Source organism: Psammomys obesus, unplaced genomic scaffold, assembly GCF_907164565.1.
Source record: "Psammomys obesus unplaced genomic scaffold, mPsaObe1.curated_primary_1811, whole genome shotgun sequence".
Classification (NCBI taxonomy): domain Eukaryota; kingdom Metazoa; phylum Chordata; class Mammalia; order Rodentia; family Muridae; genus Psammomys; species Psammomys obesus.
In genome coordinates this window covers 15451931-15468694 of record NW_026592548.1, presented here as the reverse complement: position 1 = coordinate 15468694, position 16764 = coordinate 15451931, and the positions used below count along the sequence as shown (strand labels likewise).

Sequence of the window (16764 nt, the reverse complement as noted above, 5' to 3'; positions counted from 1 at the left end):
GTGTGCTTGTTTGACAAATGTTTGGGCGCAGGCTGGTCCCAACGACTTCCTCCCCTACTTTCATCTCCTTCTTCCCACCCCCGCCCCCCATCCCGCCTTTCTCCTCCCAGGCCCAAAGCTCAGAGCTCTACTGGAGTCTCCTTTGAACCGCAAGTGAACGCCAGGGTTGCGCTTGCAGGAACCCAGCTCGGCTCTTGCCGCTGCCCCTCTGCCTCAGGGTGAAGTCTCACTCAGCCCTGGTCTCCCCAGGGGAGCGCGGCTCCGGCTGCACGCTGCAGCCAGGCTCGGAGCATCCTAGCTATCTTCCCCGCCCGCCGGGTGCTGCTTTTTAAGTCCACAGCGCTTCATCCCCCCTACCCCACCCCACACTCCGTCCTGCGGGTTGGAGCACGATTCTCATGTGACTTTCCCCCTTTGCATGGACAGTACCTACACCTTTAGCAGTTCGGAGCTGGCTTCTGTTTTCCGTTAGTGCTTTGCTGCAGGGACAGATGCATACAAATGCATTTAGGAGCCTACAGGACAAGGCATGGAAAGGTCTCCCCCACCACAAAAACGTAAGTAGCCCACCCGCCGCCTGAGGGGGGAGGAAGGGGCTTTAGACCAACCCCCTCTCTCCACCCACTGCATCCACCGTGGAGCTGGAGTTCTGTGGTCCTGCTTCTTGGTACATTTTGGCGTTGGGAGCGGGTGAGCTGCCGCATCCTCCTCCTGACTTCTCGACTTGTAAAATACCGTGTTTGAAAGGAAGCAGGCTGCTGCCAGCGAGTCTTAGTTTATGCTAAAGCGATCCTGTGGCTGGGGAGGAAAAGTTGGCTGGCCTGTGTCCCAACATCCCCTCGGCCACTGCCCCAGGCAGTTCCAGAGCCTCTCTGACACCGCCTGGACTCCAACTCCCCTCGCACCCTCACCCTCCTCCACTTCTCCTCTTCCAGCCCTGGCTGAAGTCCTTCCCGCTGTCTCAGGGGGAGGTGATTGTTAGGACTCTAGCAGTCCTTTGGATCCCGCAAGCACCGGTTTGGGACTAGGTTGCCAGGTGGTGAGAAGGAGTATCTACAGAGCTTAGAAATCAGGAAACTGCTCAGCTCACAGGGTCTGGAGCACCTCTCTCTCTCTCAGAAGGCCCCTGACTTATGTTCTGTCAGTGGGGAAGTGGTGCTTGCAGCCCAGAGCCAGGATAGGGTAGGGAGTCAGGGAAGGTCGGGTGTGAAGGCTGGACCTACCTTTCCTGGCAGAGCTTGAGAGCGGTCCATCTTCCCTTTAAACACGGTACCTGCTCCTATCCCTACGCTGGGGGAAAAAGTGAGGATGATGGTTCCCGGCCTTGGCTGCATGCCTGAGTGTCCCTATGAGAGGCCACTGGGTGATACAGGTTTGCATCTGGCCCCCTGAGATACAGGGAGGAAGACTGCTGAGCTGTAGGTGAGAGAAAGCCAGGGACCCAGCTTCCAGAGTCAGCTGAGCGCTGGTGGTAGAGGCAGGAGTGGAGAAAGCCCGCCTTGTGGCAATGTTTGTGTGCGTGGTGCTTGCCAACTCTGTGCAGGACCTTCAGCGTGCTGTCTGCTCTGACCTCTGCAAGCTTCCTGTGTGAATGCTCCCTGCTGCAGGGCAGTTTGCACCTCCAGGCACACCCCCTTTTCTGGGAGACACAACACAGCCTGTATACACTTAGGATGGGCTCCTGTCTGTGTACCCCACAGGGCCAGGAGCCCAGTATACCCAGATACTAGAAGCTCTCCCTGTGGTCTTCCTCTTCCAGGGAGGCTCACACAGATGCAGGCTTTGATCCGGCTTTTCTTGATAAGCGTCCCACTGGCTGGATCTTCCAGTGTATCGGATCTTATAGGACTGAGAGCACCTTCTAGGTTCATATCCTTCCGGGGTGCTATGGGGTATAATCCTGGGCAGGCTCGAGTTTTGTAGAAGGCCTCCAAGCTCTACTCAAACTCCAAGGTCCTCTCTTCATGCCAACTCCTGCTGCAAGGGCTTTCTCTAAGCCACTGTACCTAGCCCAAGCAGCCAACAAATACTTCCCATAGTGTGTTCATGGGTCTGTCCTTGGCCCCTGTCTTTTATGATTTACAGGGATCTTCTAGAGGGTCCCCTAACTGACGCTGAATATGTTCTTAGGCAATTTGGGGTTTGTATTGGGTCCAGATAATAGGGGGGAGGCACAGAGAAACTAAATAGGATTGCACACACATTATTATGTGGGTATGGGCTGCAGATAATTAAGGTGCACCCTCTGAAGAAATGGCACATGGCAGATTGGTGAGGAGGGCCAGTAAAGGCTTGTGGAGAGGTCCTGGAGTGGATAGCAGGTCCTGGATGAAGTTGCTGGTCTTCCTTAATCTCTGAGAGGATCCCCATCCAGGCCTGAGACCAGGAGCCTGGCCAACCATGAATATCTCATGATGTCGAACTTGTTCCATTGCAGGAGCCAGTGGGTATGGGCTGCAGATAATTAAGGGTAACCCATAATTAACCAGATTGTAGACCCTCATAGCTCCAACCACACACATGCAAAGTGGAGCAAAAGTAGTTAGGGGTTGGATCAAGAAACTTGTTTCTAGAAAGAAGTGCCATAAAGAACGTAGAGTTCTTTCATCTGAAAACAGAGCCAGCACTTTGGGAAAGGGGGCGGGGCTTTAGCGAGGTCTTCCCTTAGCCGATGAATTAGACTTCACAGACCTAATGAGATGCCTGAGGTTTCCACTTACTGCCATTTTTTTTTTTTTTTTGTAGTAATGTTCTGGAAGTTCCCAGTTAGTCACCCAAAAATATTTATAGTTTAAAAATTGGATCCGTACAGACGTTTTCTTTCTCAGGGTTGCTCTGAAAATAGATTACTTGATGTGAGTTTGTAGAAATAATTAAACAAACCTAAGGTGTGGAAGGTGTTAGATGTATTGCGTTACCATGCCAGGGGCTGTTTGTGTAGCTCAGTGGCTGCACTGCTGGCCTAGTGCGCATGGGATAAAGGGTTTATGCCCCCCCACTGCATAAACCTCCTGTGAATGTGTGGCATTAGCCTCTGCTTCCCAGTAGTCAGGAGGTAGAGGCAAGAGGAGAAGAGGTCCCAAGTCACCTTCCCTACACAGGATCCAGGCCAGCTGGTGTAAGAGAGACCCTGTCTCAAAAACAACAGCCAAACCAACAAACAAAACGAGGTTATCACAAAGTCTCCTGGGTAATGAAAAGGTTTGTAATGTTCTTCCCAGCTGATATGAAGTACTCTTTAAGTTGCTTAGTTATTTGAGTGTTCAAATAACTGTTCAAAATCAATGGGTATTTTAGGGAGAAAAAGTACAATGTGTGCAAAGTAATTTTGAGGGTAGGTTTTCTGTTTGGTAATCTGTGAAATCCCAGGAGAAAAGTTATATTGAAGGACCTAGACATGCATCGCTGTGTCTTGCTGATCTTATATAAGAATGTATACCTCTGGGTGAGAGATGAAATAAGGACCATTCCTTTTTCATTCTACAAAAGATTGACATTATCCTGCCATCCATTTACTTATCATTTCTTCAACTAACATTTACTGAACATCAACTTTGGAGAGTCCAACCTGATCCCAGGCGGTAGGAATAGAATGGTTGAAGACGCAACACAATTGCTTCCCTAACAATGTGGAGGGTTTGGTAGAGGAGCAAAGGAAACAATGAGAAAAGCGCATACTCAGGAAGGGTATCTGGAAATCCTGAAGAGGTGGGGAGAAAGGGAGAGAGAGAGAGAGAGAGACAGAAGAAAGGATGGAGGAGAAGGGGGAGGGAGAGGTAGAATGCTTCTAAGTTGAAGGAAGGTTCAACTAAAGAAAACAAGAGACTGAAGCAGACAGAGGATGGGATTTTCCATCCACAGTCCATCAAAATGTTCAGGTGTTAGCACAGGGCAATCAATGTTTGAGTGCCATTTCCAGGAAGAAGGAGCTGGAGCCGAAGAGAGAAACAGAAGAGAACGAAATGCCTCCAGACTGTACAACTTTCTTAGTGGGACAAATGGTGGGCAGGAGCACCTGACTTCCTTGAGCTTGGAATCAGAGTGCAGATAAAGTTTGGCAGAAGTTTTGTAGGGATGAAGGGCCATCTGTAGGTCTTATTAACTGAGGGTAGGTTCATTCGCTCGTTCAAAAATCTCTAAGGCTGGCGTGGGCTACTTGAACAACTGCCGGTATTATAAGAAGCCTGGCTGTGTTTTTCTCCCCTTTTACTGACTTGACTCCAGGCTCTAGTTCTGCTTGAAGTCCTTCAGCATTACTCTCCCTGCATTCAGGACTTGCTCAAGCACCTCGAATTAGAGGTTCTTTAAGCCAGACATGTTGAGTTCAGTTGACAGTCTGTGAGGCTTCACTGTGGATAAATCACTGTGGATAAATTAGTTATTTTGAGAAAAATAGAAATTTTTACTATTTCTGAGTCTTAGCTGTTAGTAAAACAGAACCTGTAAAGCTGTCAGGACGAAGACATTTTTGGCATAAAGACCGAGGGAAACTATTGAAATGCTCGATGTGTGTTGTGTATGTGTTTCTCACACAGCTCTGCTGGTTTAAGAGAAAGCTACCAAACCATCAAGAAGTTTGCTATTCACAAGACCTCACAAGCCTTTCTTGCTATTGTAAACATCCTCTTTGTAGGGATGAATAGCGGTAGCCCGGAGACATGTATCATAAATCCTAAGGCTCTCATGAGTACCCTAAAGAAAGATTGCTGGCAATCTCCCAAAAGAACCTGGACTTCTATGACAAAGAGAAATCTGAATCGCTCCTTAAGCCACATCTAGGGGAGACTCTTGGGAAGGGGGTTAGTTCCTCAGCTGTTCTGAGGATGGTCTTTGGATGTTTTTCCAACTAAATTTAGGTCCTCCCCTGCTACTCTGGATGGTTATCTTTTGAATGTGGCGGATGTTAAACTGAATAACTAAAGGTGAAGCTATAGGGCTGAACCCAGACAGTTTATTAGACATCCTAGTAGATATCATGGGTTGTCATTTACAAATCTTTATCAAATTTTAGTGACTATAATATTGGCTTCTTTTATGCTTGCTCAGTTTTATTAAGTGTCTGAGAAAGTTGGGTTCTGTAATGTGCAGAAATTAATCTCAAACAATGGTCCTCAAATCAATTTTGCCCATTTGGCCCACCTGGCAAATATTTGAAGCTACAGAGCTAGGGTTGGAGGTAACTTAGTCTGTGAAGTGCTTGCTGAGCAAGTGCGAGGACCTGAGTTTCAGCCCAAGCATCCTCTTTGGAAGGAGCTGGGTGCAGTAGCCTGCGGCTGTCATCTTAGCGCTGAGGAGGCAGAGACAAGAGGATCCCTGGGGCTTATTGACCTGTTGGTGTAGCCGAATCAGTGAACTCAAAGTCAGTGAGAGATCCTTGCTTGTCTAGAAAAGCAAGGTGGAGAATAACTAAGACCAAAACATTAGGTGTCCACACACACACACACACACACACACACACACACACACACACACACACATGCACACACACTGCCTGTACCATGGACATCCTGACACCAGAATCTTAGTGGGAGGGGAGAGACGAAGCAAAGTATTAGCAGTCTATCAAGTCTGGAATGATTCTAGCATACAGTAAAAAACCCATCTAAACCGTGTGTGTAGACTGGCTCTTGAACATCACTTGCCCTAAAGCAGTGGTCCTCCACGACCCTCCAATCATCATCAGCAGCTTTATGGGGAAACTCATTAGACGTGCAAATTTATACCACGTTACCCACCCCTGAGTTAGCAGCAGTGTGACTTGTTAGTTGTAAACGTCTAATGTTGGCTTTTCCCCCTTAGGAAACCACTTCTTCGTTTCATTGTACTATGTGTGGCGTGGATCACTGTTCGTGCGCAGGGGCAAGGTAGGGGAATTATCTTATTACTTGTTTTTTAAGAGTGTTTCTGAGCTGAGTATGGTGACGTAAGCCTGGAGTCTTGGCACAATGAGAAAAGAGACAGGAAGGTATGGAGGTCCAGACAAGTATGGTAGTTATTTTTCTAATTACTGTGGCAAAATTCATGACAAAAGCTACTGAAGGAAGGAGGTGTTTATTTGGGCCTGCTGGCTGAGGAGGCCATCCATCATGGCAGGGGAAGCTGGATGGAGGAGCTGGCTAGAGGTAGCTGCTCCCATTGTATCTACATGTGGGTGCTCAGTTAGCTTTCTCCTTTTCATTCCATCCACATTTAGAGTGGATCTTCCCACCTCGGTTAACTCATTCTAGAAACTTCCTCACAGAGTCAGAAATTTATTTCCATGGTGATTCTAAATCCCAACTAGATGACAATCGGGGACGGTCGGCTTTGGCTATGTAGCAAGTCAGCGACCAGCCTGGGCTACATGTCTCAAAACAAACAAATAAAACAAACAAACAACATTTCTGCTTGAAGCAGCCAGGCACATCTTTTTAAGTCATCTAAACCTGAGATCCAGCATTAAAGCATAATAAATGATTAGAGCTAGTGTCAGGAGGATATGAGGTTACAAAAAAACATCAATTTGGGGGATAAATACGACCTTTAAGAAATTGCTCAGATCTTCCATCTGTGAAATTGCTTACATTTTTAAGCAAAATCTCTGTAAAAGGGAAGTTTTGTACAGTAAAAAGGCTTTGCTTGTGACTTCATTTCAAGTGGGAGTTCTTGGGGGTGGCAGACTGTAACTGAATAACCTTTGCCCTTCTTGAAACAACACTCGCATGTAATAAATGTTCCTCCTGGATTTGCATCATTAAGGAGCGAATTTTGCATATTAGAAGGCTCAGAGCATTATTTAATTCCTGTGGGTTGGCTTGGTCTGCTAGCTAGTTGCACTCAGAAATCTTTGTATATCCTATTTTATTCAGTTACTAAACAACATTTTTATAGTATCTATTTCCCAAGAAATATCTTACTATCCATTGATTGAAGTATAAATACAAAAATATCTCTGGCTTCAAAGTGAAAAAATAGTGGCTTTGTCAAAGGTTCAAATTTTTTTTTCAAAGAGAAAATCCAGGAAGTGTGCTGGATTTAAGACACTAGCAGTGTGGTCCCAAAGTTGTTTTTCTCTCTGACTTTTGTGTAGCAGGATGCAACGAAGCTGCCCATTTCATAATACAGTCAGCTTTTTAAATTTAGTAATAAACTCAACAAGCCGCTTGTCACCTGAGTCCATCAGCCAAATAACAATATGCAAGAATGACAGGTAAAGACATCACAAATGAAAGGTTTGCAGAAGGGAGGCACCCAAATGAAGGGATGGTGCCCTGTCTAACAGACCCACGTGATGAGAGTCAGTAGGACCTTCAAGGATGGCTCAGTGGTTAAGAATGTTTGCAAGGAGAGCTACAGAACTAAAAAATCTGGACACAGGGGTCTTTTCTGAGACTGATACTCCAACCAAGGACCATTCATGGAGATAACCTAGAACCCCTGCACAAATGTAGCCCATGGCAGCTCAGTGTCCAAGGGGGTTCCCTAGCAATGGGAACAGGTTCTGTCTCTGACATGAACTCAGTGGCTGGCTCTTTGATCACCTCCCCCTGAAAGGGGAGCAGCCTTGCCAGGCCACAGAGTAGGACAGTGCAGCCAGTCCTGATGAGACCTGATAGGCAAGGGTCAGAGGGAAGGGGAGAAGGAACTCCCCTATCAGTGGCCTGGGGGAGGGGCACGGGAGGCGATGAGGGAGAAAGGGTGAGATTGGGAGGGATGAGGGAAGGGGCTACACCTAGGATACAAAGTGAATAAACTGTAATTTACAAAAAATAAATTTAAAAAAGAAAATAAAAAGAGTGTTTGTTGGACTTGCGAGAGGGTCAGAGTTTTGTTCCCAGGACTCACTTTGGTCTGCTCACAGCCACCTGTAACTCTAGGTCCAGAGCACCTGACTCTTCTCTGGCCTCCAAGGGCCACCCACTTGCATGTGGCATGCATACACAGGGGCCAATAAATCTTTAAAAAGGGAAAGGTTATCAAAAAATGTATGCTTTACAGGGAGCACAATTATGACTTGCAACCTTAATATGGTCAAATCTCTTTTTGAGCTAGTCAAGTTAGACATCTCAGGAGTGTCTCTGTACTTACAAGACATTTTAAAACTTAAAAATAAGTATCAGAGTACTTCAAGTATATGGCTTAAAGGTAAGTTGCACTGGGAAACCAAATCTTTTACCTTTACCTACTCTGAGACTCTCTGGCACCTTTTCAATTTGATCTTTGTTTTATTTATAATGTACCTAAATATTTTATTGAGTTCTATGGGCGATGAGAATTTAATGTTTTATATTGTGCTCATTCTTCCCCTCCTATCACCTCAATATAATTCCATAAGTTCTTGGCTATCATAGTTTACTTTCATTGACCTGTATACAGTTTTTATTAATAATGCCTCAATATCACTCCTTTTCCTGTTCCCATTGCTCCTTTTATGTGTATCTATATCATTATCAGTTATTTGTTCTCATGTTACAACAAATTGTAAGACAACTTTGAAAAAATTTTCTCCCTAAATATACCATAGTCCTCTGCGCATTTTATTTTAATGCGGCTTCTACAGCAGTGCATTACTTAGAAGGCGTCTGTCTGTCTAACCCTCACAAGGGAAGGGAGTCAGTGTAGGTGAGTAGAGAGTTTTACTCTGTAAGTTTTCTCTTCTCTGAAATTGAAAGGCCTTCATGGTTCTTGATCTTTTAGCATGAAGAGCTGTTGATAAAATTGACAGAGTAATTCTTGGTAGTTGACTTATGACCCCTTCATCCTCTTCTCGAGGTGTTTATAATCACTTGCTCTTGGTTTTGAAGTTTATAATAATGTGTCATGCTGAGAGCCTCTTCATTCTGTTGGGTACCCAGTGGGCCTTTTCAGTGTGGAAGTGCCATTCACTTTCTGGAAATTTACTTCTATCAGTCCACATTTCTAGTGAATTCCTTTTATTCTGCAATTTCGGTTGCATTTTTGGACCTTCAAAATCGAATTCTTCCTTTTCTTACTTTAAGGTCCTATTTTCCATCTTTGTTTGAGGTTAGATGAGAGCCTTTCCTGAGTTTGTTTTCTAAACATTTTCATTTCTGTTTACCTAAATGTTACAGTTTCCTCCCTCAGCTTTCCCTTCTTCCTTGTTAAAAACAAAAACAAATAAACAAACAAAAAAATAAAATGAAACGAAACAAAAAAAAATCTCATAAACTTGTTTCTGTTTCCTGTGTGCACATCCTACTCTAATCTCACTATGGGTGAGAATAATATTTTGAATTTTTCTTCTTGTGTTACCTTTTTTGTCTTCCAATTTTTTCTTTATTTTGATCTTTTTTTAAAAATAGATATTCTCTTAGAGTCTGCAGTTGTTTCTGTTATCATCTAAAAATAACAAGGCAAAAATATATTTGGGAACTATTTTAATAGGCTTGACATCTGAGATGCCTCCAGTTAGGGTGCTGAAGGATGAGCTTGGCTGGCCACCTGGTTGTTGCAACCCAAATATGTGAATGGATGAAATGTCTGCAGAGAGGATGCTCTCCCCCAATTTTACATGAAGGATAAAGACGTGGTGGTTGCCACTATCGGAGTTCAGTGATTAAAAGGGTCATGGATGACAGAATTGCCACCCAATGTATTATGTATCTCTTAACCTGATTCCCTTATTCTTCATGTGCTACTTCTGTACCTTCTGCTATGACTGGGTCAATATTTCAATGCTTTGCTTTCCTATTATGGTCTCAGAGTTTCTTATACAAATGTTTAGCTCTTTCCCACTATCCCAATACTCCAAGTTCAAATCCTAAGAATTTAGTGAACTTGTACCTCCCATTCTTGAGCCTTTCAGCACTTTTCCATGAGTTGTTGCTTGTTGTCTTCAGCTCTTTAATGCACTTTTAAAAATCTGTTAATTTCTTTTGTCTGCTGATGTCTTTTCTAATTATCCACTTTTTTGTCTTGAACCATATTTCCTTCTTTTCCTTAAAAGCTCTTCAAGATTAAATCTATGTGATTAAAAGTCTATGTGATTTTTTTTAACAGTTTCAGTTATTTCTTAAGTCTTAGCAGAGCGAAGAAAAGCTATTTTATCTATCCTTTTAATAGATGGGAGTTCTATATTTGCCTTCTAGCCTGGTGTTGGGTGTGACCTAGTGAATGACTGAGCCTATTGCAAGTTGAAGTGATGTAGAGAAGATTAAGTTTTCTGAGGGCTTGCTGGTGTGGTTATCTTTCCGCTTGCTGCAGCCACCTTTTCTCATCACTGTCACTAGATGCCAGGGAGATGTGGCAGAGAGATGCAGTGAACATGTAACTAATTCTCAAATGGCACCATGTCTCTGGTTCATGACCCCAAGTGTGAAAACACATGTAGACATGTCCGTGTCTGGAAGAAGGGCATCTCCTGAGAACATTACTCTAATGTCACATGGAGGCTGTTCACTCCCACTACAGCAACTCTACCCTCTGAACTCCATCAACAACTTTTATATGAAGCTCAAAGCTTCATCTCTCACTTTATAATAAGTTGCATTAATCTGTTTATAGAGAATAAATGTGCTACTTACATTCAGAAAACTTTAGAGAAACAAATGTTGCTTTTAACATACCAGCTGTGCCAAAGGTGTTTAAGGACACAGGTGTTCTGTTGACGTAGCCCTGGTTTATGTCCAGATTATATTGCTAAGTAGCTGTGTGACCTTGAGTGAATTCCTGAAGTACAGGAAGCCTTCTTTCTAACGGATCGAGATGAAGATAAGAATCGAATTATGTGTGGTTTAGGGAGAATGAAAGGAGATAACACATGTAAGATGTTTGGATGATGACACTGTGATATGTTTTCATAGAACGGAAGACCACAGTCTAGACCCACTTCTCTTCCCATATCCTCCAGGCACTGAACAAGTCAAAGCAACTGATCATAAATCATTTCCTTAAGTTCCTCAACTCAGTGACCTGGAGCCAGGAAGCTTATATTTGAGTCACGATTTTGGCACTGCTTGGAAGTGACTAAAACAGAGCCTGCGAAGTGAATGTACAAAGATAATCTAGTTGATTTATACAAATTTCACAAGGAAAAGAAAAATATGTTGAATGCTATATTCCTGATGGTTGTATTTTAAACAATCACTTTAAAATATATATATTTTTTTGCTTTTTTGAAAATGTCATATATGTATGCAGCATATTATGATGTGATCCACAAATCCAGGACCTTCCTCAAACTCTTCCCAGGGACCATCGACCATACACCTCTCAACTTCATGCATTCTTTTAAAAGTTGATTATTAGTAGTAGCTCCCCAGTCTAGTAGTGCTGACTGTGGAAATGGATGTGGGACAATCACTTTAATTATTTTTAATTTGGCATAAGTGCAACGTCCGAAAGAGTGTAGTTTGGGACTTGGCTAGGCAAGATGTATGAAAATTTGAAATATCGAGAATTAATTCGAATTAATGCATATCCATTTAATTATTTAATTGTAGGAGTTTACTCTGCAACTTGTTAGACTCTAAAACTTGGAAACTTAAAAAAAAAACACTTAAATTGCAATTACTAAGAACTAGAAAGCATCTCTAAGCTTTCAGGGATAGTCATTTATTACTTGTTCATCTAACTTGGGATGGGATGTTGATTTGGCAGGCCTTTGATTTCTGTATTTGAAAAACAAATGTAGATTCCTGGATCTGGAATCTACCACATCTGGATGTTTGAGGCATGGAATACACACCCGGTGGACTTAATTACCAGTCACTGTATTCATAGAGAGGCAGGGGTAGAAGCCATAGTGTTATCTGCTGTGTTGGGCTTCTCTATCCCTCAGGTCCTCTTTCATCCAGCCCCCTACTTTATTCCATTTCCCTCACAGTTTCCTTTTTCTCCTTGGTAGAAGGGGCAGTACAGCAGGAGGTGGGGTGGGGTGGGGAAGGTTGGGGGGATGGAATGGTACATACAATGATGGTCCTATGCTTGGATTCTTGGGTCAAGAGACTCTTTCAAGGTCAGGGAATTGAGACCAGGCTGGGAAAAAAACTGTAAAATCCTGCCTCGAAGATAAAAATGAAATTTAAAATAATGTGGCATTTGAGCTCAGTTCTGTTGAGGAGTAAAGCTCAGTGGGGGTAGATACTGTCAGTGGAACTCTGAACCAATGGGATTTTAAAATATGATAATCATTGGTCAATCAAAATGTTTAGAAAAAATCAATATAGTCAAGTGGAGGGTGCTGGAGAAAAGGCAGCTGTCAGAAGGAAGGAAGGTGAGCATGTAAGAGCATCGTTTCCAGAACTGCCTCAATTTTCAAAGATTCTCCAAGGCCATACCCCACTTCAAAATGTGAGAAAAACTCACAGAACTTACAGAAATATGTTAAACTCACTATGAATTTTTTAACCATTGCAAAAGCAGCCGATTAAAATTAGACAGAGGAACGAAGTGTTTAGTATTCCAAAGCTGAAGGCCTATTAAGTGCAAGCATTAAGAGCTCAGAGTGAGCTCAGTAAGTATAGACACTAAGAGAAGTTTTTCTGGAGTAAAATAAGACGAGATGAAACAGGAAGTGAGGTGAGAGCCGTAAGACAGGAACTGATGACACAGATTTCATGTGCCATACAAAGCCACTGTAAGGCTTGAGCCAGAGGAGTGTCATAATCTCGTGCATACTGCAGAAAGGTTATGTTGGCTGCCCTTGTGGTTGTGGGGTTCTTCACTGACAGAACCACTGAAATACGACAAATGAAGTTTGGGGATAGTATATTGAGTTAGAACTGCTTTGGGGACATGTAATTTTTCCTGAATAAATTCAGCAGACAGCTGGCTGTGCAAAGCCAGAAGCAAGGGCTGTGAGTCAGAATATGTGGTTGTTGCAGCTATGGTTTGAATGACGTCATTAGGCCTGCTGTTTACAGTAAAGAGAGCATGGCTGTTGTCTTGGCGATACCACCATTTATTCAACACTGAAGAAGCAGATAGAGGGAGGGGGAATAGTCCGTTCTGCTTTTAGGTAAAGTGGAGTAAAATACTGAAAGTCACTGAGGTAAGGGTTTGATTCTTCAAGTCTGTATTCAACAAGTATCCTCCACTCCCTAGTTGCATGGTCTTGGAAATAGAATTTGTCTCTGACTTTTCATAACTAAGATGGCAGTGATAGTAGTACCCGCATATAGAGTTTTGAGAAGTATGACAATACAGTAACGTTCTCAGAGAGGTACCAGGTACAGAGAAAGAATTTAGTAAATGTCGCCAGTGTTCTTTAAGAGATCAAGGCAACTCTAGTGCATTGCTGGCACCATCTGATTTTTTTTCCCCAAGTGGTAACTAATTTCTTCAGAGACATGAACTAATAATCTGGGTTGATTTTGCGTTTAGGGCTGCTCATGACACTAACTCATTACAGACAACTTACTTATTGTTGTATCTATTAGTACCAAATAGCTATCTCCAAATTATAACTTAGTGATATCTAAGCCAAACTTATACTAAAGATTAAAGAGCTTGTGCTATAAATGGAGTCTCTCTGTCCTCTCTCTCTCTCTGTCCTTCTCTACTTTCCTGTCTTCTTTCCTTTACTCCCATTTTCCCCAATCTCTCTTACACGTGTCTTCTATCTTTGAGTTTCTGTTCTCTTTTCTCTGAACTTCTGCCCCCAAGATGTGCTTAGTCTATGACAGATTGAAACTAGCATGTTGTTGTATGGCTCTGCCTAGGAAGGTTATATCTATTCATGAGGCAATGATGGAAACACACACACACACACACACACACACACACACACACACACACACCTACCCAAGGCCAGCTTAGTGAATAAAGGAGTTTACTCTAGTACCTTCCAGGAGCACAGAGGACTCAGGCTGTCATCCCCAGCATGGGCAATGACAACTGCATCTCTGGAACCTCTTGTGTAGCTTTGAAACAGCTCCACTCAAGTCTCTTCCCTCTTAGTCCCGGTGGATGGATGGTCCTGCCTGTATATCTTGTGGGTCCTGTGAGGCTGCAGGGAGCCTGCAGAGCCGCCTTTGCTCCCTCCAGAAGAAAATGTTTCATTTCAGAAGAAACAGCTACAGAAGGGTCCCAGTTTAAGTGTAGAGGGCATTCCCCACCACACAATTTCAGTAGGAAAAAGTAACCCTGCCATGGTTAGTTGGTGATATCGTGAAAGCCATGTGTGAAGAACATGGCACACTTGCTTCGTTCAAGTTGTTGAGGGTTAAGACCTCTCTCACTACTTTTTGCTACCTAGAAATTACTCATTGTTAGCACATGCTTATGTTGATTGGAAAATTTTGTTTTTATACTCAAACATCTGTATGAATATGTAAGAGTAAGAGCCTTTCTATCTTTCTCTCTTTTCATTTCCAGGCATAGATATTCTTCATCAACTAGGCCTTGGAGGCAAAGATGTAAGATACACGTCATCAGTGATGGCTGTGCCGTCATCCCCACCATTCCCTCAGGGGGTCCATTTCACAGAATGTGGTGTCATCTTGAAAAATAATGCATTCATTGAGTCACCTCTCGCGAACATTTTGCCAGTTAGCTTAAGGCAGCCACTAACAATACTGATTGCGTTGCAATCACGTAAAGCGAACAATGCCTTTCTCTTCAGCATTCGGAATAACAATCGACTGCAATTAGGAGTGCAGCTGCTACCTAAGAAACTAATGGTGCATGTTGGAGGAAAGCAATCAGTAACTTTCAACTACAGTGTCCATGACGAACGATGGCACGCATTTGCCATCACTGTTAGCTACCGAGTTGTCTCCATGTTTGCTGAATGTGGAAAGAGATATTTCAGTGGAGAGACTCCTTCCGAAGTTCAGACCTTTGACCTTCATGGTGTGTTTACCTTGGGAAGTATGAATAATAATTCTGCCCACTTTGAAGGGACGGTGTGCCAGCTGGACATCATTCCTTCCACAGCAGCATCGGCCGACTATTGCAGATACGTGAAACAGCAGTGCCCCCCAGCAAACACATCCCAAGAGGAAACAATCCTCCCTCACACGGCAGTAACTCCAACCAGACACCCTGAGCACACGCCCTTGCCCAAAGGAGTTGGTGAAACAGAATTGCCACAGAAGACATTCACAGAACACACTCCCTTGCCCAAAGCACTTGGTGAAACAGAAGTGCCACAGAAGACATGCGCAGATGGCAAAAGCATTCCAAATAACAGAAATAATAGTTCTGCCACAGTACATGAAAGCCAAGAGCACCAGACACCAAGGTCTCATTTGATTTCTTTCCATCCAGGAAACATCTCGGCTGTGACTCTTCCAAACTACAGAGTTCAAGCTCAAGAAATCACCACTCGGGAAGAGACAGATTTAAACCTGCCACTGTCCCATCACCACTCTAATGAGACCAGAATGAGTACAGAGGAGAGATCTAGTCCTCCCTTAGCTGGATCAGATGACGTCACCCACCACGAGGAGGAAGCAGCTGGTCTGCCCCTGCCTAAGAAGGCACCATCTAGGATTGCACACACGAAGCAAGACACAATGACTAATCTCAAGGCTCTCTCAGCCAGTCTACACACCAACGAACTGATGGAAATGGAACGGGTTCTAAATACCACCTTGTACAAAGTGACACATGGGACCTCTGTGGAAAACCACCTTGAACTAAAGAAGGAAGATGAACTTTACCCAGATGCTACTTATCCCAGTGAAAATAGCTATGAAACCCAACTTTATGGTTATTATTATTACGAGGATTATAATGCAATGCTTGACATGGACTATCTGAGAGGGCCAAAAGGGGATGCTGGACCTCCCGTAAGTTGGTTGTTTTTTTTTTTTTTTTTCAAAATCTATGTCTTAATGTACTAACTTACCATGTATTTCAAAGAGGTATCTGGACCATACATCACAGGACAGACCAGATCTGTCTAAGGAATGTACCCTGCCACAGTGAGTGATGTCATATTTTTAACACATCAGCCAGAGAGCAACTCTGCCTTAAATTACATTTTTTTTAAAATTGGTAGGCTGAAACATTGCTTAATTCTGGGCAAACTGGTGAGGAGACTATATGGTTTTTCTAATTTAGTGGAAATCCAACCAGGATTTTAACTGAAAAGTATGGATTTATATTTCTTCATATAAATCAAGAACATGCACCCAATTCCTAGTGATGTTAAAAAATCATATAAAAGTTAGGTTAGGGGAAAATATAGTGAACATACCAATTAAGAATTCATTTATCAAAATAATTCCTGTATCAAAATGGACTAGCAAAGTATAATTGTTTTGATATAGACATTATTTTGTAGACAATTGCTGGAAATGTTATCGTATTTTCATTTCCATGGTGAATAATGTATTTCATTATCTTTTTAATGACGTAGCCAACTTACAAATGGATTAATATAAGCTCTACCTACCTTCTATAAAAATACTTTGACAACCAGACCACTCTGGGGACAAAAAGATTAGCCTATTCAATGGGAAACCCCAAGCCAATCTGATAATATACAAAGAAAATTGAAGCATTGGTCAGAACTTTCCTGCTCTCAATTTCTTCCATTATGCGGATACGATTGGAGTTGAACATTTGAAAATTTCTAAGATCATTTAAAAACTCATTTGAAATCAGTGTTGCAACTGCTTGTTTTTGTCTTTAGACATTTGTATACCTTAATTTGCCTGTATATCTTTAGAATTATATTTCAAAATTTTCAGTTTACTAAACATGTCCTACGGCATTGATTTTTATTATTATCTTATTGTCTTATTGTGTGGGTGTTTTGCCTGCAGGTGTCTCTATACCACATGAATGTCTGGTGACCATGGGGGCCAGAGAGGG

General features: G+C 42.9%; 1 protein-coding gene across 1 annotated transcript in view; it reads left to right on the top strand.

The window, feature by feature from the left end:
- The first annotated feature begins 501 nt into the window (after positions 1-501).
- The window catches only part of Col24a1 (collagen type XXIV alpha 1 chain), a 247837-nt gene continuing 231574 nt past the window's right edge, over positions 502-16764 (top strand). The window contains exons 1-3 of the mRNA XM_055614315.1: positions 502-557; positions 5800-5864; positions 14317-15734. Coding sequence (XP_055470290.1) covers positions 502-557; positions 5800-5864; positions 14317-15734 — 1539 coding nt within the window. The remainder of the gene's footprint in view (positions 558-5799; positions 5865-14316; positions 15735-16764) is intronic.